Source organism: Pelophylax lessonae (genome assembly GCF_965119305.1).
Source record: "Pelophylax lessonae genome assembly, chromosome: 1".
Taxonomy (NCBI): Eukaryota; Metazoa; Chordata; class Amphibia; order Anura; family Ranidae; genus Pelophylax; species Pelophylax lessonae.
The window spans coordinates 555,216,695-555,241,138 of record NC_138768.1 but is presented as its reverse complement, the minus strand read 5'-3'; the positions used below and the strand labels follow the sequence as shown (position 1 = coordinate 555,241,138).

Here is a 24,444-nt window from a genome sequence, read left to right as displayed (position 1 = left end):
TATGGGTAAAAATGATACTGTGATGGTGAGACACATTTAGAGGTTAAATAAGATAAACCTGTGATGGTGAGACACATTTAGAGGTTAAATAAGATAAACCTTTTTGTCAGACAAATTTACCCTCTTACCTATCAATTAAGGCCTGAGAGGACAGAAACTATCATCTACTAAATCCCAACAATCGCCTAACTGTAGGGGGTACAAATTGGAATCACAAGCAAACTAAACTGGTGCCTTTCCCTTGCAGAGCCCCTTAGTGGCAGAAATGCTCTTTTTTTTAAAAAACTGCATTGAGAAGTACAGTGTTACTTAAATTGTATTCCAGGGTTTGCTTGTCTTCAGCTGGGAGAACTTGCAATATTTACGATTTTTGCCTCAAGTTTCAGAAATCTTTCATTAAGGTCTCCATGTTAAATAGTTTGAATAACATTTCATAGATGGTATTCAACAACCTCTCCTCGTGCTCCACCTAATCCTAGCAACCCAGAAAGATCATCAAAATCAGGGGTAATCCTGGAATGTTCCAGTTTCTCTAAATGGTTTTTCCAACGTGTTTTTCTCTTATAAGTTGGTTTTAAATACTAAGTAAAATCTATACAATCATTATCCAGTTTTTTAAAAAAAAGATCTTCGATCAGAGTAAAAGAACATATTCCACACTTGTTTTTTTTTTTTTTTTTTTCAATTATTTCCAGAACAAAAAAAGAGCTTTGAAAAAAAAAAAACTTCCCAATTTTTTTGTTTTTCTTCCAGGCCTTCCCATCTTTAGCTGTGTCCTATGAGTACTGTTATGATACTAAGTTATCTTATATTTAAAGCTAATCACTACTAATATTACAAGTATACATTCCAGCACTGTACATATAATTTCCGGTTTGACTTTCTTACGGAAACAGTTTACCCACATTTTGATAGTTGTACTTTTTACCTTGGAATGATCACCTAAATATTCATACGAAGGTTTCACAGTCTTTATAATGAGCATTCTTTGCCTTATGATAGGTTTGAATCTGTTCACAGTTCTGTACCAAGTTTGTCTGCTGATACAGTATATATATTTAAGGTGATGGTTATGCCAGAGGGAGCAGAAACTGTATCAAGACCTAGTCCGGACTACCCAATGTTACCTACAATTCCTCTCTCTGCATTCTCCGATCCAAAGAAAGCAAAGCCATCATCGCATCCCTCAAAGGTTTGTGTATTTGCCATTTTTTATTTTAATCTATCGTGACAGATTTGTTACCCCTTTAAAGAGTTTCTTATAATGCAAATTTCTCTTTACAGGAAAGCAGCAAAGAAAGCAGCAAAGCATCAAAAACCCACAAAGTAACAAAAGAACATAGAGAACGAATAAGGAAAGATTCAGAAAGTAAAAGCAAGGAGAGTGACATAAGTAAACCAGTTAAGGAATCTTCTTCCTCTCGGAAACCAGCTGAGAACAAACCAACTAAGGAAGAAAAAGCACCTATTAAAGTAGCCTTCAAGGAACAAAAACTGACCCTAAAAGAACCCAAACTGGAGAACATGTCCCCGAAAGGGGGTCCTTCTGATGCCAAACCTTCCAGCAAGAGACCACCAAACATAGACTCTCCCAAATCTAGCAGTAAGAAGCCAAAAAAAGGCAACTCCAAAGGACTTGCAGTTTCAACAACCTCTCCTCGTGCTCCACCTAATCCTAGCAACCCAGTCACTTGTTATACAGATAAAAAAACGGTCAAAGAAAAACCAGTAAGCAAAGCAGACAGGCCCAAACCGGACCCTGATGTTAAGAAAGCAGTTGAGGTCGATGACTCACACTCTGATGAGGAAAGATCATCAAAATCAGGGGTAATCCTGGAATACTCCAGTTTCTCCAAATGTTCTTTCTAACATGTTTTTCTCTTATCAGTTGGTTGTAAATACTAAGTAAAATCCATAAGATCATTCTCCAATGTTTAAAAAAAGATCTTAGATCAGAGCCCTTCAAAGTTATTTGCCTTGTGGCACTTGCATTGGTTTAGCTTGCATTGGTTTTGTATCCCTAAAAGGTATCTATAGCCCTGTTAATGCTTATCAGATACTAATGTGAAAGATTCACTTCAACTAAATACTTTATACGTTTTTATTCATGCTTTAAAAACTGCGGTTTAATGCATAGTTTGCAATCGTGTATGCCAGGCCTAACTGAAGGGTGGGCCACAGTCTGGATCAGGACCGAGTCATGGTCCCATCTGGAGTGTGGCTGTCCCACAGTTCTTCCTCCCTGCCTCTTCTGCTGTCACTATCAAAGCACAGCAGAGAGCAGGAGAAAGAACAGTTCTGCACGCAGAGCTGGAGGCACAGCAAGTTACCTTTTCAGATTAAGCAGAAGGTGATTGGTTGCTGGAACGCTGGGTGGCCCTAGCAACTAATTACCCGCTTGTTAATATGAGACCTTAACTCCAGCAGTTCCCTCTCCTGCCCCCTTCATCTAGTGTTGCTGTGTCTCCTGCTCTGTGTGCCCAAGTAAGGTAGGAAGGGGCAGAGCTATGATGTGAAGGAGGGGAAATGGATACAGAGGGCTTTGATGTAAAGGAGAGGGGGCAGAGCTGCAGGGGGCTGTGATGTGAAGAGGGGGCCAGACCTACGGGGGTCCAAGTAAGGTAGGAAGGGGCAGAGCTGTGATGTCAAGGAGGGGGCTAAAGCTGCAGGAGGGCTGTGGTGTAAAGGGGGGGGGGGGTGCAAGAGCTTCAGGGGCCTGTGATGTAGGGGGGGGGCAGAGCTGTAGGGGGCTGTGATGTAAAGGGGGCCAGAGTTGCAGGGAGCTGTGATGTGAAGAGGGGGCCAGAGCTGCAGGGGTCTGTAATGTAGAGGGGGCCAAACTTTCAGGGGCCTGTGATGTAAAGAGGAATCAGAACTGCAGGGGGCTGTGATGTGAAGATGGCAGATCTGCTGGGGGCTGTGATTTTGAAGGGAAACTAGAGCTACAGTGGGGGCTGTGATGTGAAGAGGAGGCACTGATGGCCACCTATTGGCAGCACTGGTGGGCACTGTTGAAACTGCACTGATAATCAGGACACTGATAATCAGTGCCCTGATTATCATTGTATGTGTCCCTTAGAGAATCCGGTTATCGGCTCTCTTCTCCTCTCCTCATGCTTTCAGCATGAGAAAAGGAGTGCTGATAACTGGCTTTTGTTTACATTCGTGATCAGTAGTGATTGGACACAGTTGATCAGGTAGTAAAGAGCCGCTAATTTGCTTTTTACCTCAATCTGTGATCAACAGTATCCTCCGGACACTGTGATCACAAAGCGCGCCGCCCGCGTTTACGTGGTGCTGTCGTATGACGGCGCTCCAGAACTAGCCGGCCGCCATTAGCCGTCAAGCTATAGTGCGGTTGGCAAATGGTTAAATAATGTGGAGGCATGTTCCAGTAGCCTTTTCTTTTGATAACTAGTACATGTTCCCTGCCTGATGGAAAAACTTCAGCACCACAGTCTTTTCCTCCCTAAGGAACAAGAATATTTTTTTCATTTCAGAGCTATCTGTTTTTTTGTTTTTTTTTTTTATCCAGTAGCTTTTTGCTCATGTTTTCATGCTAAATTATGCAAATATTTTGATGGGTGGGAGGTTGATTGATTACACAAGATTAAAATTAGGTTAGTAGATTGGATTATATCGTTTTTTTTTGTATAATATTTACTTAGAGGGTCAAAGAGGGAATACATTTTACAGTAAAAGCTAGGTTTAAGAAATTCCTGCATCTCAGGATATTTGCCATGCTCTCCTGAGTGTCACATAAATGCAGTTGTTATAAAAGGTAGCAGAATAGTGAAGATCAAGTCACATTTTGTGGTGTTTGTTTTCATTGTACTATGTTTAGTATAGGGGAGACTACCGGTGGTTATGAAGCAAAGTGACCTATCAAGGTCTTTGGCACCTCTAATATTTATTATCTTTATACTACTGTGTTCTTATATTGCCTCTGTGAGCCCGCATTCACAATGGTATGACTTGGACCGTGACTTGTCAGCCTGACAAGTCGCGGTCCTCACGCTCCCATAGTGTAGTATAGGAGCGACACAAGTCACTCCGACTTAGAAAAAGGGTTCTGTACTACTTCGGGGCGACTTGGATTGACTTCCATTATGTGAAGTCCGTGCAAGTCGCGCTGCACGCGACTTCACATGTTGCCCCCTAAGTCAGAGCGACCTAATGTGAACGGAGTCTGAGTCTTCATCTTATACTAAAGGCTTATCAATACTATTTTAATATCGTTTTCATCCTCAGTCGTTTTTTGTTTGGCTTTGATTTCTTAACTTGTTGTTTTGGCTACACTCTACTGCTAATTTGTAGGTGGATGCACCTTCTGCTGGTCACTCTTCATTTTATTTTTTCATATTTTGTCTATAGAGTATTCGGATTCCAGCGGCCTAGGTCCCTCACACCCTCCCTTTTTTTCTCATTTGTGTTCTCTGTACAGCTGCCTGGAGATGTAGTTAAGCACCCTATCTTTTCATTTTATTGTTCCAAGCCATGTTTTACCTTTTATTTTAAAAGAGCCTTTTCTTGGTTTTATGCAATATTGCATTGTGAAGCACAAAGATACAAATAATCTATTTGGAAACCTGCAAAAAATAACATTGCTGGGTGATTTGGACAGTGTCCAAAATGGTGATTAACATTGTGTTAACTCGCATGAGTGTTTGATAACCATGCAATAGGGCTTCATGCACCCTAGCTTTAAAACAAAAAAAAAAAAACTCTTCTAGCAGCAGCTTTTGAGCATATTTTTTTTTTCTGCCCCTAGAATCAAGTATTGTTATCCTATGTGTTCATGCACACTATTTTAGTCTAGAGGCGTTTTAACAAGGGGGGCCCCCAGATGCCACCTCATTCGCCAAAAAAAAGGGGGGGTGACCTCACCCCTTGTGATGTCATCAACCAGGGCATGCTGGGTCAATTAAGTAATTTTCCCTTTTGGGGACTTATACCCATATAGGCCAATTTTCAGCTTCCAGCACTGTCATGCTTTGAATGACAATTGCGCTGTCATGCAACTCTGTACCCATATGAAATTTTTAGCATTTTTTTGAGACAGATGGAGCTTTTTTTGTGGGATTTATTCACCGCTTGGTTTTTTATTTTTTGCTAAACAAAGTTAGTTTCTAGTATAAAATTTTGCAAAGAAGTAATTTTTCTCCTTCACTGAAGCTCCACTAATGAAGCTGCACTGATATGCGGCACTGAAAGACAGCAATGATGGGGCTGCACTAATAAGCAGGTCACTGATTATCTGTGTACATGTCCCCTGTCAGGATTGCCGGTTACAGGCTCCCATAACGCATAAGGAAAGTACTGCCGATAACCGGCAAATCTGTTTACACTGTGTGTTTACACTGTGATCAGACACAGCTGATCACATGGTAAAGGGCCACTGCGATTCGCCCTTTACCTCGATCAGTGATTGGTTGTGTCCGAAGGACACCGCAATCAGAGCTCTCTGGATGTTCGTCCCGGGGGGCGTGCAAGAGGCTTGGTTCCAGGAGGACATCCATGGACGCCCCACTGGAACAACAGAGCCGTGCTGTAGCTATCTTTCAGCTATAACATGGTAATGAAGTGGTTAATTAAGGACTTGTCAAAGACTGGCTCCTGTCTTCTATTTACACTATTTTTTTTTTTTTAATTAGTTTACATGGGCGATGGCTTCCTGATTGCGATAAGCCTCCCGCCCGAAGGCCCTTGTCCCCATCAACATCATGTGGCTTGGTGTGGTTAAGGAGGGGGGGTGCTTGCTCATTTTCCATCCACCCCCCCACCTCTCCCTTTCCTGGCCTGTCGGGCTGCTTGATTGGATAAGGGTCTGGTATGAATTTTAGGGGGGCCCTATGCAGTTTTTTTTTTTTTCTTTGAGGTAGGGTTTCCCTTAAAATCCATACCTGGACCTAAGGACGCAGTTTTTTTATGAGAGTTTTTGTTTGGCGTTTTTTTTACAGCTGCTAGTGTGCATGGAGCATACGTGTGACTGTCAAATGTGTTACTTAGAGCTTGGTGATTAATGGTAAAGGGGTACTTCTCCCCCCCCCTTTTTTTGTAATATTTATATTTTGTATACCCTCTACAATTTCAGTATTGAAAAATATTTGTACTTTTAGTTATCCATTATGTAACCCCATACTTTGCTGTGGGCCTACTGGGAACAACACAGCTTCTTCACTGAAGGTCTTCCAAATGTAGAATTTGGAGAGGCTGCTAGAGAAAATTTTTGTCAGGCTCAGCTATTTTGTCAGGCTCAGCACTATACTTTTAAACTCAGAGGACCAGACCATTTTTGTAATCCCCCCCCCCCCCCCTCAACTTTCAGAGTTTAAAATCCCTCTCCGTCCATGCGCCATATATTTTTTTTGAAAGCAAAGGGTTGGTAGATTAAAACGGTGGGGCCACTGATTTCTTTAGATCCCATAATAGCTCCGCAAACACAGCATAGCTTACCAAATTCCAACAAAATCCTAAAACTGAAACCGTATTGAGTTAATAAATACCAGATCTTAGTAAATTTTAAATTGCGCCTTTTTGAAAAATGGTTAAAATTGAAGGTACGCAAATCTGTAAATAAGCAATCTGGAGGTTAGCTTTCAACTATTCGTTGCGTTAACACCAAATCAAAGTGCCATGTGCGTGTTGCTTTGGTGTGCATTGTGATCTAATGATGCAGGAATATGTTTTTATTACAACACTGTGCATTACGATGGGCAGCAACACGTTGCAACTTGCTGTCACACGTTGAGTTGTATGAAAATAATTTAAATAAATAAAATGTTTTACATCGGACGTATTGTTACCCCCCCCCCCGAAAACTTTTTAAGGGGCATGAGAGGCAAACTCCTCTGTCCATGATGTGACGGGGATGTTGCAGGAAAGAAAATCATACCATCTATGGCCTTCCCAAGTCCTTCTTGAGCGTAGGTAATAAGACCAGTCAGAAAACTTTGATCACTATCTTTTTTCGCCTCCTGGCATTGGAGGTATATGCAGCACATTTTCTCTTACCTTTTGCATATCACATGCCAGAACAGTCACCTGGGTCAACCATACGTGTTTAGAACTTCTGGAGATTCTGGTGTTTAAAACAGAACTCCTGCCAAAAGAGGAAGTTCCACTTTAAGTCCTCCTCCCCTGCCACATTTGGCATGTCCTTTTTTTTTGGGGGGGGGGGCGAGTGGATACCTAGTTTTGACAGGTACCCTCTCCCAATCCCGCAGTCTTCTGGCACACATCACAGGTCCCAGAAGACTGTGAGGCCATTCAGAAAGTGTAGTGGGCAGCCAGCTGTGAAGCCGCAAGCAGCACAGCTGGCTGCCAGCAGTTATGATACTAGTGCCAGGAACCCAAAGGCTAGCCCGGGTGGGGATAACACTGGATCCCTGGTTGGGTAAGTGTCCTTTTAATAAAAGTCAGCAGCTACAGTAGTTTTTTCCAGAGTGAACCTTCTCTTTAAAGTGGAGTTCCACCCAAAAGCGGAAGTTCCGCTTTAAGTGCTCCTGACCCCCTGACATGCCAGATTTGGCATGTCATTTTTCTTGCGAGGGGGAGCAGGTACCTAGATTTGACAGGTACTCCCGCTCCCACTTCCGCTCAAGCCGCCTAGGCGGCTCAAGCGGAAGTTCTCCTCTCACCCTCCCCCCTTGCAATTTTATGGGACACGTCACAGGTCCCAGAAGATTGCCCGTCCACTCAGGATTCGCAGCATGACTCGCGCATGTGCAGTGTGCACCCGGCTGTGAAGCCACAAGCTGTCACAGCCGGTTGTCCACACTAGAGATGCAGGCGCCACGGGGAGAAAAGGGAGAGAACCGAGGCTCCCGCTGGCTGCTAAACTGTGGAACAGGTGAGTGTGTGTTTATTAAAAGTCAGCAGCTACACTTTTTGTAGCTGCTGTCTTTTAATAAACACTTAAACAGGTGGAACTCTGTTTTAACCTCCCTGGCGGTCTGATTATGTCCAGATTTCTGTGCTAAAAGCTATGTTTTGCATCGAAATCTGTTGTTTTTACATTTTAAAACTCGCCTTCCCCTGCGATCCCCCACCGTCCTCCCGCTGTGTGCTTGGCTGATTGCCGGCACCTGTCTTCCGGTTCCCTTCCCTGCGAGCATTTCGATGCAGGGAGGTGGAACCAGTGGCAATTTAAAAAATGTAAATACACTAAATGACATGATACAAAGTTGTGATCCCAACGGATTACACGGTATCATGCCATTTCACCACAGGATTTCACCTGGTGACTTTTCCAGTGCCCTGCCTGTGCTTTTCCAGTTCTTTGTGCCCGGAAAATCGAGAACGATCATGGCGTCCAAAAAGCGTTCTTTTTGCGCAAAAGCGCTTTTAGACAAACTGTAAAACAGCGACTGAAAACTGAGTTACTTGAACTAAGCAATAGCGATTGGTGGGATAATTCGTCATCAGGTACGGTAAGTGATGACAGCGACGATTCTGATGTCTCTTTCTGGCACATAGCTCCGTTGGAAATTCTGAAGAATAATTTGATATACTTCCCAAATTCCACAAGCTATGTGCCAGGAAGAGACATTAGATTAGTCGCTCTCATCACTTTCCGTACCTGATGAGGAATTTTCCCACAAATCGATATCGCTCAATTCTTCAAGTAACTCCGTTTCCCTGTGGCTGTTTTCCAGTTCGTCCAAAAGTGCTTTTTGGATGCCATGGTCATTCAAAATTTTCCAGGCACAAAGCACTGGAAAAGCACAGGCAGGGCACTGGAAAAGTCACCAGGTGCAATCCTGTGCTGAAATGCATGATACAGTATAATCCGTTAGGATCACAACTTGGTATCCTCTCATTTAGTGTATTTACACTTTTGAATTTGCAGCCGGGTCAACCCCCCTTCGTCGCAACGCTCGCAGGAAGGGAACGGGAAGGCAAGTGCTGACAATTGCCCGTTCACAGAGTGGGGAGAGTGTGAGGACGCCGGGGGATCACAGGGAAGGTGAGTAACATTCTGGGGTAATCCCGAGTGAGGCTTGGGGTTACCGCTTTTGGTACTGAAAGTTAACCCCGAGCCACACTCGGGAATACCGACAGGGAGGGTAAGGGAAGTTGGATCATACCTGCAATTAGATAGGAAATTCTCTTAAAGTGCCATTTCAAACAAACCTTTTAACTAAAACACCTGTATTTGGTATTTTGGTATATGCAAAAATGTGTTTATATTAATCTGGATGGCCTTATTTTACCATATTAATTTGTTCCTTTTTTGTTGTCATTTCTACCTTTTGTCTCCCTAATTCGTGTTTGTATGTAGTCCATCCCATCTAGCCCCTCAAACAGCAGCTCTACTTCAGATTCCAGCTCTGAGTCTGACTTTGAACCTTCCCAAAACCACAGCCAAGGTAAGCATGTATTTATAAAATCTCTTATGACCTATCCAGATCATTTGTAAAAAATGGGCTTACTATTCCTTTTTTATGTAACTAGCTGTCAGTAAAAAGGCATATAGGTACTAGGGATAGACCGATATGTTTTTTTTCAGGGCCGATACCGATATTTTTGTCACAACGTATCGGTATCGGCAGATATGGGCAGATATTTTGTACATTTAAAGTTTTGAAAAATAAAGCCAATTTTTGACACAAATCTGGTACTGAACATGTTAATTTTTGTTTAATGCTGAATAGCTGGCTTGCTGGCACCCTGTGGTGGGTGGCTGGCTTGCTGGCACCCTGTGGTGGGTGGTTGGCTGTCTGGCACCCTGTGGTGGCTGGCTGGTTGGCACCCTGTGGTTGGTGGGTGGCTGGCTGTCTGTCACCATGTGATGGGTGGCTGGCTTGCTGGCACTCTGTGGTGGGTGGCTGGCACCCTGTGGCGGCTGGGTGGCTGGCTGGCTGGCACCCTGTGGTGGGTGGCTGGCTGGCTGGCACCCTGTGGTGGGTGGGTGGCTGGCTTTCTGGCACCCTGTGGTGGGTGGCTGGCTGACTGATACCCTGTGGAGGGTGGCTGGCTGGCACCTTGTGGTGGGTGGCTGGCTGGCTGACACCCTGTGGTGAGTGACTGGCTGGCTGGCATCCTGTGGTAGGTGGGTGGCTGGCACAGGGCCTGTGGGCGGCTGGCTGTTACAGTGGCTGGCTGGTACAGGGCCTGTGGGTGGCTGGCTGTCTGGCACCCTGTCTGTGGGTGGCTGGCTGTCTGGCACCCTGTCTGTGGGTGGCTGGCTGTCTGGCACCCTGTCTGTGGGTGGCTGGCTGTCTGGCACCCTGTCTGTGGGTGGCTGGCTGTCTGGCACCCTGTCTGTGGGTGGCTGGCTGTCTGGCACCCTGTCTGTGGGTGGCTGGCTGTCTGGCACCCTGTCTGTGGGGGCTGGCTGTCTGGCACCCTGTCTGTGGGTGGCTGGCTGTCTGGCACCCTGTCTGTGGGTGGCTAGCTATCTGGCACCCTGTGGTGGGTGGATGGCTGGCTGGCACCCTGTGGTGGGTGGGTGGCTGGCACAGGGGCTGTGGGTGGCTGGCAGGTACAGGGCCTGTGAGTAGCTGGCTGGCTGGTACAAGGCCTGTGGATGGCTGGCTGGCTCGCTGGTACAGTGCCTGTGGGTGGCTGGTACAGGGCCTGTGGATGTGGGTGGCTGGCACCGGGCTGCTGTGGGTGGGTGGGTGGGTGTATGGCTGTGATACACTCCCACTCCCGCGAGACTAGTCCCGACTCCATGTGCTATCACATGGGATGAACAACATAATGGCATGGGACATGACAGGTCCTGTTTATGGAGAGATCTGGGGTCTATCAGACCTCAGATCGCTCCTCTGGCCTCCAAAGCATCAGATCAAAACTGCTAATGATTTGTTCCGAAAACGGATGTGATGAAATGGTCGTTGCTTCTGGTTTCTGGCGTCACACAGTGGAAGGAACAACATTAGTTCCTCTCACTGTGTGCCCAGAACCAGATTCTGCCAGTCACATCCTTATTGGGCTTCCTGATCAGACGGGAGAGCCCGGTAAAGGCAGCTGCGTGGGGGGCCCTTCCATAGCCGCTCTGAATAATTTTTTTAGAAAATTTTAGAAAACGAATTGCTGGGGATAAGCAAATGATACTGGGATCATGACTGTAGCTGCAGTCATGATCCTGGTATAACCACTTCAAATTTATGCCAAAGTTGCATAAATATCTGTGGGGGGGGGTTGTTACATTTATTTACAATATATTTCCCTGATATTACATGAGGGAGCATCATTCTCCTACTCCTACTCTCCTAGAAATGCTTAGCAGCCCAAATCTCAGGAGGTGCTACAGCACAGTGTAGGGTAGTCTTCTCCCAAGATGTATGCTACTCAGCATATTCCTGAGATCTGACTGGAAGCAAGGTGATGTCATCCTCGCCTAAGTGCTCAGGGAGAAAGTTGAGGAAAGGTGAGACGTACAGTATACTATCAAACTATTTTTCCCCCCACAGGTGCATTTATGAGGCATGTTAGTGAGAGAGGGGCAACTTGAATGAATAGACCTTGCCATTGAGGTGGAAGGTCAACTTTAAAAACCAGGCAGTTTAATGAATCCAGGCCATTGTGCCCAAAGTATTTTCACTTTACTTCCCTTATCTTCCTTCACATGTTCACACTTCCTTTCCCTCTTCTTGGCACAAACTTTCATTTATGTGAAGGGGGCTGTGTAAATAAGCCATTGTGGTTGTTCTTTCAATTCCACTATTAAATGTAATTTTTTTTGCCTAAGCAAATTCTGAGGTCGGGGTACATACCCCTCCTGCTGACAATTTTTCTTGATGCTTGCCTTCCTATTTATCAGCTGCTAAGCACCTTTGAGGTTAACGCTGCATTTGCAGCTGCTAAGATATTCTTAAGGTAATATGGCGTGGATGAATGCAAGTTGGGTCTAACCGCTCACTTGAGACAGCTGATTGGAGGGGGGTGTACAAGGGCTTTTTCCACTTTCTATGTAATGTAAAAAATCTATTTAAATGATCTGTCTTGATGTTCACCATTGCCACCGCCAACAGGAAAGTAAAATCACAGGGGCGTTTGCTTTCACATTCACACTAGGGTTTATGTGTTGGTTTTCTTTCCTTTACGATCTAGGCCCTTTGCGATCCATGGTGGAAGATCTTCAGTCTGAAGAGTCCGATGATGACAGCTCATGCGGGGAGGAGGCAACACCGAAAAATAAAACAGCAGGTCGAGAATCTCGGTGAGTACAATGCTAGCAAGGAGTAAAAAGAAGGCAACCTTTTTTTCATAGTCTGCCTTTAGTAGTAGAAGTAAAGACATTATTTCATTTTGGATACAGTAAAGGAGGGTTATAACCCATTGTCAGTTTTTTGCCATTTGTGTCCCATTCGGGAGATATCCCTTAAAAGAGAAGTACGGCTTTGTTTTTTTTGAGAATTGTACTTGCCTATGTAGATGCAGCATCGATCTGATGCTGCATCTGTTTCCCGGCGCCTCTACACTGAAAACCGAGCAATCGAAGAACACTGCAGATTGCTCGGTTCTGACAGCTCCCCGAGTAGAGAGTTGCTGACCGTCAGTCAGCAGCTCTCTGCTCTGCCTCGCCCTCACTCATTGAATCGCTCATTGAATCGCATCCAATAAAAAAAAGAAAGAAAAAAAAATCAACTTAGGCCAATATGTATTCTGCTACATGTGTTTGGTTAAAAAAAAAAAATCCCAATAAGCGTATATATTGATTGGTTTACATGAACGTTTTAGCATCTACAAACTATGGTATATACTTATGTAATTTTATATATATATATATATATATATATATATATATATATATATATTTTTTTTTTTTTTATACTAGTAATGAGGGTGATCGGCGTCTTATAGTGGGACTGCAATATTGCGGCAGACTATCGGACACTAACTGACTCTTTGGGGGAACCAGTGACACTAAAACAGTGATCAGTGCTAAAAATATGCACTCTCGCTGTACTAATGACACTGGCTGGGAAGGGGGTAAACATCTAGGGCAATCAAAGGGTTAACTGGGTGCCTAGCTACTGTTTTTGTGTACACGGTGTGCTGCTTTCACTAGGGGAAGAGATCTATTCTAGTCCCTGCTTTGCAGAGATAGGATCATCCCTTTCCCCTGTCAGAACTGAGATTAGCCTTGTTTACATAGGCATATCTCAGTTATCTGTGTTTTACTAAAGACCTCTGGATGCCAGAGGACATTGAGTCCATGGGACCCGCAGATCGGCTTCTGCTGTGAATTATCACAGAAGAAGCAGCCCGTCGTGATCCAGCGCACAGTTGCCGCTCTGTAGCAGTAAAAGTGCTATAGGGCAGTCAGCAAGTGGGTAATTTCCTGTCCCATAGCTAAATCAGGAAGTGAGAAGAAATCCTTGCAAATTAATGGAATCCATTAAGGGTCCACCAGAACACCAGAACTAGTGTCCCCATTGGAAAATTTTTCCCTTGACTACTTTTTCTGGGGAAAGCCTAAAATTTGTACTTTCAATAAAAATGGTAACCAGGACAAAAAGAGGGAGTGAATCTCCCTAATGGGGGCGCACAGACCGCAAGAAGAAATGACAGGTGTTCTATTTCTTCTGCACTCTGTCCTAAACTAAAAAAAGTTTTCCCTTTTAGTCATGCTATAATGTTGAGTGTGTCATTTAGGCTCAGTTCACATATCCGGGCATGGTTTCCTTGAGATTTTTCAAGGGAGTCCAGTGCGGTTTCGTTCACTGGTTCAGGTGAGAGTCAGGTGCGAATTTTTAAAGTGTATGACGCTTGAATTCCCACCTGAACTGCACCTAAAATCATACAGGACTATTTTTAACCACTTCCATACAGAGCAGTTACACCCCCTTCCTGCCCAGACCAATTTTCAGCTTTCAGCGCTCTCACACTTTGAATGATAATTACTCAGTCATACAATGCTGTACCCAGTGACATTTTTTTCACACAAATAGAGCTTTATTTTGGCAGTATTTAATCACCACTGGGTTTTTTATTTTTTGCGATATAAGTGAAAAAAGAGCTAAAATTTTGAAAAAAAACATTTTGTTTAGTGTCTATTATAAAATTTTGCAAATAAGTAATTTTTTCTCATAAATTTGGGCCAAAATTTTTACTTCTACATATCTTTGGTAAAAATAACCCAAATTAGTGGTTATTATTTAGTTTGTTGGAAAGTTATAGAGTCTACAAGCTATGGTGCCAATCATTGAAAATTCATCACACCTGATGTACCGACGGCCTATCTCATTTCTTGAGGCCCTGAAATGTCAGGACAGTACAAATACCCCCCAAATGACCCCTTTTTGGAAAGTAGACATTCCAGGGTATTTAGTAAGAGGCAAGGTGAGTTTTTTTAAGTTTTTCCCACAATTCTTGGGGAAAATAAAGAAATAATTTGTGTTTTTTTGAACACGAAATTGTCATAATAACAAGTTATTTCTCACACACAGTATATGCATACTTGCAATTACACCCCAAAATACATTCTGCTACTCCTCCTGAGTATGGCAATACCACATGTGTGTTACACAGCCTGGCCACATACAGAGGGCCAACATTCAAGGAGCACCGTCAGGAGCACCGTCAGGTGTTCTAGGAGCATAAATTACACGTATAATTTCCTAACGACCTATCACACTGTTGAAGGCCCTGGAGCACCAGGACAATGGAATTACCAACAAAATGACCCCATTTTGGAAAGCAAACACCCCAATGAGGCATAATGAGTCTTTTGAACATTTAATTTTTTTCCACAAGTTTTTGGAAAATGTGGAAAGAAAATGAAAATGCATTTTTTTTTTTTTTTTTTTACACAAAGTTGTAAATTTATAAGATATTTCTAACACATAGCATGGACATGGCAAAAATGACACCCCAAAATACATTCTGCTACTCCTCCTGGGTATGGCGATACCACATATGTGGGACTTTGTCACAGCATAGCCACATACAGAGGCCCAACACGCAAGGAGTACCGTCAGGTGTTCTAGGAGCATAAATTACACATATAATTTCATTACAACCTATCACACTTTTGAAGGCCCTGGAACACCAAGACAATGGAAACCCCCACAAAATGACCCCATTTTGGAAAGCAAACACCCCAACACATAATCTAGGAAGCACGGGCTGCAGATGGGTACTCAGGTACTCTGATGGGCTGCAGACAGGTACTCAGGTACACTGATGGGATTCAGAGAGATACTTGGGTATTCTGATGGGCTAGAGACAGGTACTCTGGTAATTTGAAGGGGTGCAGATAGGTACTTGGGTACTATGATTGGCTGCAGAGAGGTATTCAGGTACTCTAAAGGGCTGGAGACAGGTACTCGGATACTCTGGGCTGGAGACATGTACTCGGATACTCTGGGCTGGAGACAGGTACTCGGATACTCTGGGCTGGAGACATGTACTCGGATACTCTGGGCTGGAGACAGGTACTCGGATACTCTGGGCTGGAGACAGGTACTCTGTTGGGCTGCAGATACATACTCCAATACCCTGATGGGCTGGAGACAGGTACTCGGGTACTCTGATGGGATACAGAGAGGTACTCGGGTACTCTGATGACAGGTACTCTGATGGGATACACTCTGGGCTGGAGACAGGTACTGGGGTACTCTGGGCTGGAGACAGGTACTGGGGTACTCTGATGAGCTACAGAGAGGTACTTGGGTACTATGATGGACTGCAGAGAGGTATTCGGGTACTCTAAAGGGCTGGAGACAGGTACTCGGTTACTTTGATGGGCAGAAGATAGGTACTCTGTTGGGCTGCAGATACATACTCCGATACCCTGATGGGCTGGAGACGGGTACTCTGATGGAATACAGAGAGTTACTTGGGTACTCTGATGACAGGTACTCTGGTACTCTGATGGCATACAGACAGGTACTCGGGTACTCTGATGACAGGTACTCGGGTACTCTGATGACAGGTACTCGGAGTGACCGAGTACCTGTCATCGGAGTACCTGAGTACCTGTCTTTGGAGTACCTGTCATCGGAGTACCCGGAGTACCTGTCATCGGAGTACCTGATGGGCTGGTGACAGGTACTCGGGTACTCTGATGGGTTGGTGACAGGTACTTTGATGGGCTAGTGACAGGTCCTCTTTATTGGGGGGGGGCAATCAGTGTGTTTTCGCGTGCACTATGATCGGTAACTAGCTGTTACCGCAATCTCCTCCTCACACAGGATCAGTGTGTGAGAAGGAGAACACGGTGACAGCTAGTTACCGTGTTCTCTGTTGACATTCTGTGACCGGCTGTGATTGGCAGCCGGTCACGTGGTAAAAAGCCAATTTCATTTGCTTTTTACCTAGATCGGGGATGGGCTCTGTCCGAGGGACAAGCCTCGTCCCTAATCGCCGCGCTGCGCGCCTCCGGGGGCGCATTGCGGAGAGAACAAGCGGCTCGCGCTGGAGCCGCTCATGTGATCAGCTGTGATTGGACACAGCCGATCACATGGTAAACAGCCAATTTCATTGGCTTTTTACCTTGATCGGGGAGGGGCTCTGTCCGAGGGACGTGCCTCATCCCTGATTGCCGGGCTGCGCGCCCCCGGGGGGCGGACTCATTGGAGCGCTGAGCTGTGGAGGGGCGTGGGGACACTCAAAATTTAGTTCGGAAGCATCCTGTTTCCACTGATCATCCTTGAGATTTTTCTGCAACGTGATTGGAGTCCACCTGTGGTAATTTCAGTTGATTGGACATGATTTGGAAAGCCACACACCTGTTCCTCCGAGAAAGGATTGTATCAAGGCACAAGTCTGGGGAAGAGTACAGAAAAGTTTCTGCAGCATTGAAGGTCCCAATAAGCACAGTGGCCTCCATTGTCTGTAAATGGAAGAAGTTTGGAACCATCAGGACTCGTCCTAGAGCGGGCCGCCCAGCCAAACTGAGCGATCAGGGAAGAAGGGCTTAGTCAGAGAGTTGACCAAGAACCCAGGGGTCACTCTGACAGAATTCCAGTGTTTCTCTGTGGAGAGACGAGAACCTTCCAGAACAACAACCATCTCTGCAGCAGTGGCCAGACAGAAGCCACTCCTCAGTAAAAGGCACATGACCGCCCGCCTGCAGTTTGCTCGAAGGACTCCCAGACCATGAGAAACAAAATTCTCTGGTCTGATGAAACAGATTGAACTCTTTGACCTGAATGTCAAGCGTCATGTCTGGAGGAAACCAGACATTGCTCATCCACCTGGCAAATACCATCCCTACAGTGAAGCATGGTGGTGGCATCATCATACTGTGGGGATGTTTTTCAGCGGCAGGAACTGGTAGACTAGTCAGGATTGAGAGAAAGATGAATGCAGCAATGTACAGAGACATCCTTGATGAAAACCTGCTACAGAGTGCTTTGGACCTCAGAGTGGGGCGAAGGGTCACCTTCCAACAGGACAACGATGCTAACAGCACAGCCAAGATAACAAAGAAGTGGCTAAGGGACAACTCTGTGAATGTCCTTGAGTGGCTCAGCCAGAGCCCTGAATAAACCAAAAATGAACAGCTAGCACACAACGTGGAATAAAGTATCACCAGGGACTATACCAGTAATACTAAACACACAATGACCAGAGTGAATGATTGACAGTAAAAAGCACAATATTAAAGTCCATGTGTGGCAAAGTCCATGGAAAAGTCCATAAAAATCCCAAGGTGCACTCCTGAGGCAGCTCTAGTGACAAGTAGAAGATTTGCTTGGAGCCAAACTAAAAGGAAACACAGGCGCCACTAAGTGCAGTAACTTGAAATTTTATTGGGATGAGACCACTAGATAAGAGGGTACTCACAAAGGTGATGGATAAAACAGCTCATAAAAACACTCCGGTAAGGATCAGAATGGCTCGAGCAGTGAGAGTAGACAGGCTGTAGTGGTGACTGCCGCACTTCCTCGTCCCGGGGACACTCAGATGCCCATCCGTCGTCACTTCCGCAAGCGTGATTAGGTCATGGAATCAAAAATTTTCCGGTCCCTGCTTAACCGGGTGAGTTTTGGTCCATGTATGGCCAGCTTAAAAGTATAGGAGCTAGGCTTTTCCATTGTTTAGTAAAGAGAACTGGACTCAGCCAGTCCCCAGCCCAGCTACTGAGACAGATCATGCTGAGCTAATTGAGAAATTCTTGCTGTCGGCCATGACATCTTCTCCTAAGAAAAGTCGAAGGTAAGTAAAATGAAAATTGTATTTTTCGGTATGCTATGTGAGTGGGAACATATAACAAACATATACTTGGGTTTTCTCAAATTTTACTGTAGAAGTGGAAATAAACTTTAAGGTGTTACTAACTATTTTGCTTTTCTTTATGTGCCCTGACAGAATGAGCCTGAGTGACAGCGACAGTGCCAGCAGTGATGACTCCTGCATTCCTAGTCGTGGCACCACCCCCATACAGAAGATGCCTCCAACAAATAACAAGGTACAAAAATTATTTTTTTATCTAGGTATTCACTTACAGTTTGCTTGAAAGTTAAAGTTTAGTCACAGAATTATATCTGTAGATATTGTGTATATCTTTAGATAATTACAAAATATTGGCACCCCTGCATTTCTTTCAGATAATGCACCAATCCCTGCATTTCTGTCAGATAATGCACCAATTCGCCCAGAAAAGTGTTGCAATTACAAATGTTTAGGCATTCTCATGTTTACTTTTTTGTTTGTATTAGTCTGACACAAAAAAGTTGAGAAACTAAAAGCCAAATCTTGACACATTCCATGAAAAACAAATGGATTGGACTAAAATATTGGCACCCTCAATTTAATATTTGGTAGCACACCCCTTAGAAAAAATAACTAAAATCATTCGCTTCCTGTAACCATCAGTAAGTTTTTTTTATACCTCTCTACTGAAATTGTGGACCACTCTTCTTTCGCCAACTTCTCCAGGTCTCTCTGATTGGAAGGGTTCCTTTTCCCAACTGCTGTTTTGAGATTTCTCCACATGTGCTCTATGTGATTTAGATCTGGACTCATTGCTGGTCAGTTCAGTACTCTCCAGTGCTTTGTCTTAAACTATTTCTGGGTGCTTTGTGACGTGTGCTTTGTGTTATTGTCCTGCTATAAGACCCACGACCTGTAATGGAGACCCAACTTTCTGACACTGGGCCCTACATTGCACCCCATAATTCTTTCGTAGTCTTCAGATTTCATAATGCAATGCACACAGTCAAGACATCCAGTGCCTGAAGCAGAAAAGCAACCCCAAAACATCAGTGAACCTCCACCATGTTTGACTGTAGGAACTGTATTCTTTTCTTTAAAGGCCTCATTTCTTTTTCTGAAAACAGTAGAATGATGGGCTTTACCAAAAAGCTGTAATTTTGTTTTGTCTGTCCACAGCACATACTCTCAAAAGGATTTTGGCTTCCTCAGGTAAGTTTTGGCAAACTGTTTGATTAATTTTGCTCTTTTGTCCACAATCAGTGAGATTAGCTACAGTGCCATGCGCTGTAAAATTCCTGACAATGTCGTGCACAGGGGACACAAGAATATTAAGATCTCTGGAGATGGACTTGTTACCTTATGATTGTCCATGCTTTTTCACAATCCCTCAGACAATTCTTTGCTGCTCTTTCTTTTCTCCATGCTCTGTGTGGCACACAGACACACAACAGAAAGGTTGAGTCAATTTGTCACCATTTTAACTGGTTGCCGGTGTGATTTCTATATTGTCAGCGCCTGCTAATTGATACAGATGAGTTAATTACAAATTACAGGAGGATCACAAACTAGGAATGCAATTAATTCTTACAATTTTGCGAAGGTACCAATAATTTGTCCACTCCATTTTTTGGAGTTTTACATTGAATGTGTCAGATTTGGCTTTTTGTTTCTCCGTTTTTTTGTGTCATACCAATGCAAACAAAAGAAATAAACATCAGAATACATTTGAAATTGCAACAGTTTTCTGGGCGAAGTTGTACATTATCTGACAGAAATGCAGGGGTGCCAATATTTTTGGCCATGACTGTATATCTATCTACAGTACGGGACACAATGCAGAGTGTTCATACACCATGAGTTATATAGGTGTCTATCTGCAGGGATCTACTGGCAAAAATTTAAAGGAAATGCCCCATGGGCTCTTCCCTATAACTAGAGATGCACGATCCTGGATAAAATGAGAATCAAAATTTTTTTGCTTAGACTAAAGATCACAATTCTCACGACTCTCGGCATAACATCATCTTTCACATTATACAAAAAAATTGGGCTACATTTACTGTTTAGTTTTTTTTTTTTAAATTCATTAAAGTATTTTTTTTTAAAAAAAATTGCATTTGAAAGACCGCTGTGCAAACACAGTGTGACAGAAAATATTGCAATGACCGTCAATTTATTCTCGAGGGTCTCTGCAAAAATATATATATCGTATTTATCAGCGTATAACACGCACCGGCGTGTAACACGCACCTAAATTTTAGGAGAGAAATTTCAGGAAAAAAGCTGAAATTTTAAAATAAACAGCTTTGAACTCAGAACATTTTTTTTAAATCAAATGCAGTCTCACCAGTGCCCACGAATGCAGCCTCGCCAGCGCAGTGCCCACGAATGCAGCCTCGCCAGCGCAGTGTCCATACACGCAGCCTCGCCAGCGCAGTGTCCATACACGCAGCCTTGCCAGCGCAGTGTCCATACACGCAGCCTCGCCAGCGCAGTGTCCATACACGCAGCCTCGCCAGCGCAGTGTCCATACATGCAGCCTCGACACGCGCAGTGCCCATACATGCAGCCTCGCCAGCGCAGTGCCCATACATGCAGCCTCGCCAGCTCAGTTCCCATCCATGCTGGCGCATACTTGCAGCCTCGCCAGCGCAGTGCCCATACTTGCAGCCTCGCCAGCGCAGTGCCCATACTTGCAGCCTCGCCAGCGTAGTGGCCATAATTGCAGCCTCGCCAGCACCATTGACACTATCCGATTCGATTCACTTTTAAAAAAGTCCAGGAAGCAGCGCCGAGAGGTAGAAGGGGGCGGGCAGGTTCCAAGGAGAAGGAAGGACGCGCTGTCATCAGAAGTCCCGACGCCTATGATAGACATCGGCATTGGAGGCGGGACTTCCGATGGCAGCGCGTCCTTCCTTCGCCTCGGCGCCGCCCGCCCCCTTCTACTTCTCGGCGCAAGCTTCCTGGACTTTTTTTTTTTTTTTTATATCGGCGTATAACACCCACCGTTACTTTTTCCTCCATTTTTAGGAGGAAAAAGTACGTGTTATACGCCCATAAATACGGTATATAATGTTTGGGGGTTCTAAGTAGTTTTCTAGCAAAAAATACTGATTTTAACTTGTAAGCAACAAGTATCAGAAAAAGGCTTAGTCTTTTTTTTTATATTCCCTGCAAAGTAAATGCATAATGTGCTAGTATGCATCACATACTAGCACATTATCTGACACTTACCTGCAAACAAAGCCCTCGTTGTCCCCACTGGCGGCTGCATCCATCTTCGCCCGTCTTCTTTCCAGGTCTGCGGACTCTGGCTGTATTACTGGCAGGAGCCGCGTGAAGTTACTCCCACGCTCCGCGCTGCCGGTCATGGCACAGGGCTCTGAAGAAATGGCATGGGCGGCCGTTACTTCAGAGAGCATGCGACGACGACGTCATCGGCTGCATGCAATGTAAATATCTCCTAAACGGTGCAAGATTAGGAGATATTTACCGTACCTATAGGTAAGCCTACTTGTAGGCTTACCTATAGGTAGAAGTTATAAAGGTGGGTTTACAACCACTTTAAGTGGTTAAACTGCCTTTATTTACAAACCAAAGTTTGTTCCTTTGATCTAAAAGAACCCTACTCCATGCATATTCAGATCTATGCTAGTGTCCAAAGGTGATGGACCTTTTCTTCTTCATTGAGAAAATTAACTTTAGCTTTAAGCAGAACTTGGCAGCCCTTAACAGCCTTAGCAGAACTTAAATGTTACTCCAATGTTTCATGTTCCTTATAGTGTCTGTGTTACGGTGTACTTGGATGATAAAGTGTCTTGTTCTTTGCATTGCTTCCTTTGTAAGCATGGAAATATGCTGCCAGCTCCTGAAAGCCCTAAGGAGACTGGTGGCGCATCTGCACACATGCCTTCTATTTTTTTTTTTTTTATGGCCGCATGGAACAGGGATAACGTTTAGGAGCAATTATGTTCTACTTTATTTTAATTTTTTTTAATATGTTTAATTATTTTTCAAAATACAAATGACAAAAACAATTATTCAACATCTTACATTTTCAATATACAAAAACCCCATCCCGTTAAACCCATCCCCCTTTCTCTTTTTTCCTCTTCTCATTTCCAATCCTCTATCCACACGTCCTCTCTGTCTTTCATTTTCTAAGCTCCCATCAACTCTGTATATTTTGTTGTTTTTTTGTATTTACTCCAACTTTCCCATAATAGACAATTTTTTGTTCTCCACCCTTTCGCTACATCGCAGGTATTCCATATTATATTTAGTTTCAACTTTTCTCACCCAGTTTCTTACTGTGAAACATTTCTTGTTTTTGCCAAAGTTGTGGGATTAGACTTTTCGTTGTGTTCATTAACTGTGGGATCATGGAGTTCTTGTACTCTTTTTATTGGGTCCCAGAAGACATGGGTCTTTCCGGATTTCAATTTTTGTGAGCTCTTTTATCTGTATCGATGCTTCTCTCCAGTATCTCTTTATTTTGTAGAATTCCCATCATATGTGGGACATGTTTCCTGTTTCACAGCCTCTCCAACAATTTTTAGATTTTCCTATGTGATATTTGTGTACTATTTCTGGTGTAATATACCATCTGGCAAGGCACTTCTAGTTTAATTCCTATAGTGTTTTTATCCACCGATGCACTATGTATCATTTTTAAGATTTTCTTTAATTGTTGATCATCCACCCGTGTGCCCAATTACTTCTCCCATTTTTAGATATATGGCAGTATCCTCGGCCCTGCCAGCGTCGTCAAGATCTTATAGATCCGGGCGATGCCATGTCTGGTATTTAAAGAGCCTCACAGCTGTTCTAAAAGTAATAGATTATTTTCCACTTATCAGCTGCGATGGCCTTGTGACAATATGCCTCAGCTGAAGATACCGCCATTCATCAATTACCAGCATTTCTTTTTTTTTGCTTCAACTTCTGCATTGTGCATATTACCCCTTCTTTAATTATATCTTTCAACCGTGTGTTATCATTTTTTATCTATTCCCAATATATACTCCCCATCCCTGGAGTAAAAAAAATTGTTTCTTTTACTAGGATTAATGGTGAATTGAACTTCAAATTAGCTTTTTTGGTGAATTATACCCCAGTTTTTCAAAACTTCCAGTGTTATTACATGTGTATTCAAATCTAACTCTCTAAATTATTGTGGGATCCAAACTATTTTTCCCAACTGTGCACTACTCATTGTTTCCTCTATTACTAACCATCTTTTTTTCATTTGTCCATTCAGTTACCCGTGATGAAAAAATTGCCTTATAATAATTTTTAACTTCTGGTACTGCTAGGCCCCCTTGCAATTTATTTTTACATAGTACTGAAAACATCTTTGTTTTTTAGTTTTCCAAATACATTTTGATATCATTGCTTTCATAGTCTTAAAATATGACTTAAGGCAGGGGAATAGGTAACATTTGAAATCTGTACAATATTTTGGGTAGTAACACCATTTTTACCGTATTCACCCGCCAGATCCATGAGAGAGGTCTCATTGTTTTTTTATTTCTGTTTTCATTTCATTAAGGAATGGAATATAATTTGCCTGGTATAATTTCCCCAATGATGGTGTCAGTTTTATTCCTAAATATTTTAATCCTGAATTCTCCATATAAATGAGTATTCCTGTTTTTAACTCTTGTTCGTCTTGTTTACTTATATTTAAAATCTCAGATTTTACTTTCGTTCATTGACTGACACAGCTCCTGATATTCCTAACCATGGGGTTATACTGTCCCCTACAGTAGTAGGACACTAGGCAGAAAAGAAAAATGGGCAGTCCCAGGGGGTATACCCCCTCTCTCTGCTATAGCCACAGTTTTTTTTCTGCCTAGTCAGGAGTATGGACCTATTTCCTTGCTGGGATCCTTGGTCCTGGCAAACATGTTTTAGATAGAATTTTTTTTTTTCTGTGAGATATACAATCAACTGCCGGACTGGGCGACGGGCTGGATAATCTATATCCAGTAGTAACCCCAGTCCGGCCAGCGAGCGCACGCAGACCTCAGCTCCACGCTAGGTTGGCCACGACATAGCCCAACTGGATGGGGGCTGGCCTGCGAGGTAAAAGCCTTGGGAGGTCGCATATGACCGGGTCTCGGCGCAAGTCACAGCGTCCCTCCTTGCCAACAGCCCCCCATTTCGATGGAGAGGGGTTCTGTCTAGAGCGGTGCCCGTCTGGTTCCTGGTGTGATCAGTAGCTGTCTTCTCCCTCCCCCTGGAGAATTTTATTTTGGGGTGGACATGGGCCCCTCCTTGGGACGCTCAGACCCCCGGGTTCCCCTCCTTCCCGCAGGCACC

At 43.9% G+C, this 24,444-nt stretch overlaps 1 protein-coding gene across 2 annotated transcripts in view; it reads left to right on the top strand.

Annotated features, from left to right (window-relative positions):
- MLLT1 (MLLT1 super elongation complex subunit) overlaps positions 1 to 24,444 on the top strand; it is an 80,668-nt gene that overhangs the window by 19,330 nt on the left and 36,894 nt on the right. Inside the window, exons 5-10 of one of the 2 annotated variants that reach the window (XM_082248217.1) lie at positions 1,064 to 1,192; positions 1,285 to 1,827; positions 9,284 to 9,371; positions 12,064 to 12,172; positions 18,274 to 18,373; positions 19,297 to 19,329. In XM_082248217.1, coding sequence (XP_082104343.1) covers positions 1,064 to 1,192; positions 1,285 to 1,827; positions 9,284 to 9,371; positions 12,064 to 12,172; positions 18,274 to 18,373; positions 19,297 to 19,329 — 1,002 coding nt within the window. The remainder of the gene's footprint in view (positions 1 to 1,063; positions 1,193 to 1,284; positions 1,828 to 9,283; positions 9,372 to 12,063; positions 12,173 to 18,273; positions 18,374 to 19,296; positions 19,330 to 24,444) is intronic. The other variant, XM_082248218.1, reaches the window with a different exon arrangement.